Genomic DNA, 1,012 nt, shown 5'->3' with positions numbered 1-1,012 from the left:
GTGATAGATCTTCGTTTTAAATGGGATCTTCGGTGGTTTGAATGGGTCCTCTGCTGGAAAGTTGATTTCGATTCTGAAGGCCCCCTTGTCATAGGCAGGGTTGTCAGGAACAATAAGCCCTTGCCAAGTCAATAAATTAGCTTCATCAACCTGGATGTTACGGAAGTTTTTCATCCCACATGTGCGGATTTCTTCAAGCTCCTTCATCAGCCTCCTGCTGGCCGCCATCTTGGCTCTGGTGCTGCTGCCGGCCCAGAATGCCTGTTTTTGTTTTATTGATGCCTGGATGCTCAGACCTTGACCGCCTTCTTACAGTCTTCAGGTTCTCTTCGTGCTTGATGAGCCAATGGCACACGGCACACGTTTTCTTGGGCCACAGATGCAGGGACTTGTACTTCTTGCCCTTGTAGAACTTCCTGAGGTTCTCTTTCTGAGTCTGGTTAATGACGGTGAGTACACAGGCGATGGATTTGTGAACAGCTTGGATCTTGGAGAGTTTGGAAGCTGTGCCACCTGCCACGTTAGCAATGTGCAGCTGAAACAGCTCCACTTTCAGGTCCTCCAACTGTTTCAGCAAATCCTCCTTCTTCTTGCCGCAAAGGTCTCGAGCCTTAATCTTGGCCATGGCTGTATAGTCTGCCTCTGATGCCTTCTTGGAGGAAAAGAGCTAAGATCCTTTTTGACAATAAGCAATCTCTAAACCTAGCAGTGGGATACACAGCGCCTATTTAAACATGGTACCTGGCTTCCTCTCACAAGTGAAGACTATAAATTTCACTCAAACAGTAAGAAGGTCTGAAAGCTATGTCTTCGTCATAATCCACGCTTGTCTCAGATATTCTGTTAAGTCTATAGGCTTTTTTTTTAAGCAAGAAAATGGTTTAATTCTTCTGCAAGTGGTACCCATAATACCAAGAGTACAGAGATCATTTAGTACCTGTGGCCTCAGCAAAGAGCCCAAGCACAAAATAAACAGTGATAAAATTCTTTCTCTCATTTTCTCATCTCCTGG

General features: G+C 45.3%; 1 protein-coding gene across 1 annotated transcript; it reads right to left on the bottom strand.

Annotated features, from left to right (window-relative positions):
- Positions 1-274: 274 nt before the first annotated feature.
- On the bottom strand, positions 275-625 carry LOC130859241 (60S ribosomal protein L35-like; the record flags this gene model as incomplete). Its single annotated transcript, XM_057746514.1, has 1 exon — positions 275-625. A coding segment is annotated over exon 1 (351 nt), but the record flags the coding sequence as incomplete, so codon positions are not given.
- Between the last annotated feature and the right edge of the window lie 387 nt (positions 626-1,012).

This window comes from Hippopotamus amphibius, chromosome 8, assembly GCF_030028045.1.
Source record: "Hippopotamus amphibius kiboko isolate mHipAmp2 chromosome 8, mHipAmp2.hap2, whole genome shotgun sequence".
NCBI classification, from domain to species: Eukaryota; Metazoa; Chordata; class Mammalia; order Artiodactyla; family Hippopotamidae; genus Hippopotamus; species Hippopotamus amphibius.
This window is presented reverse-complemented; position numbering and strand designations above follow the sequence as displayed.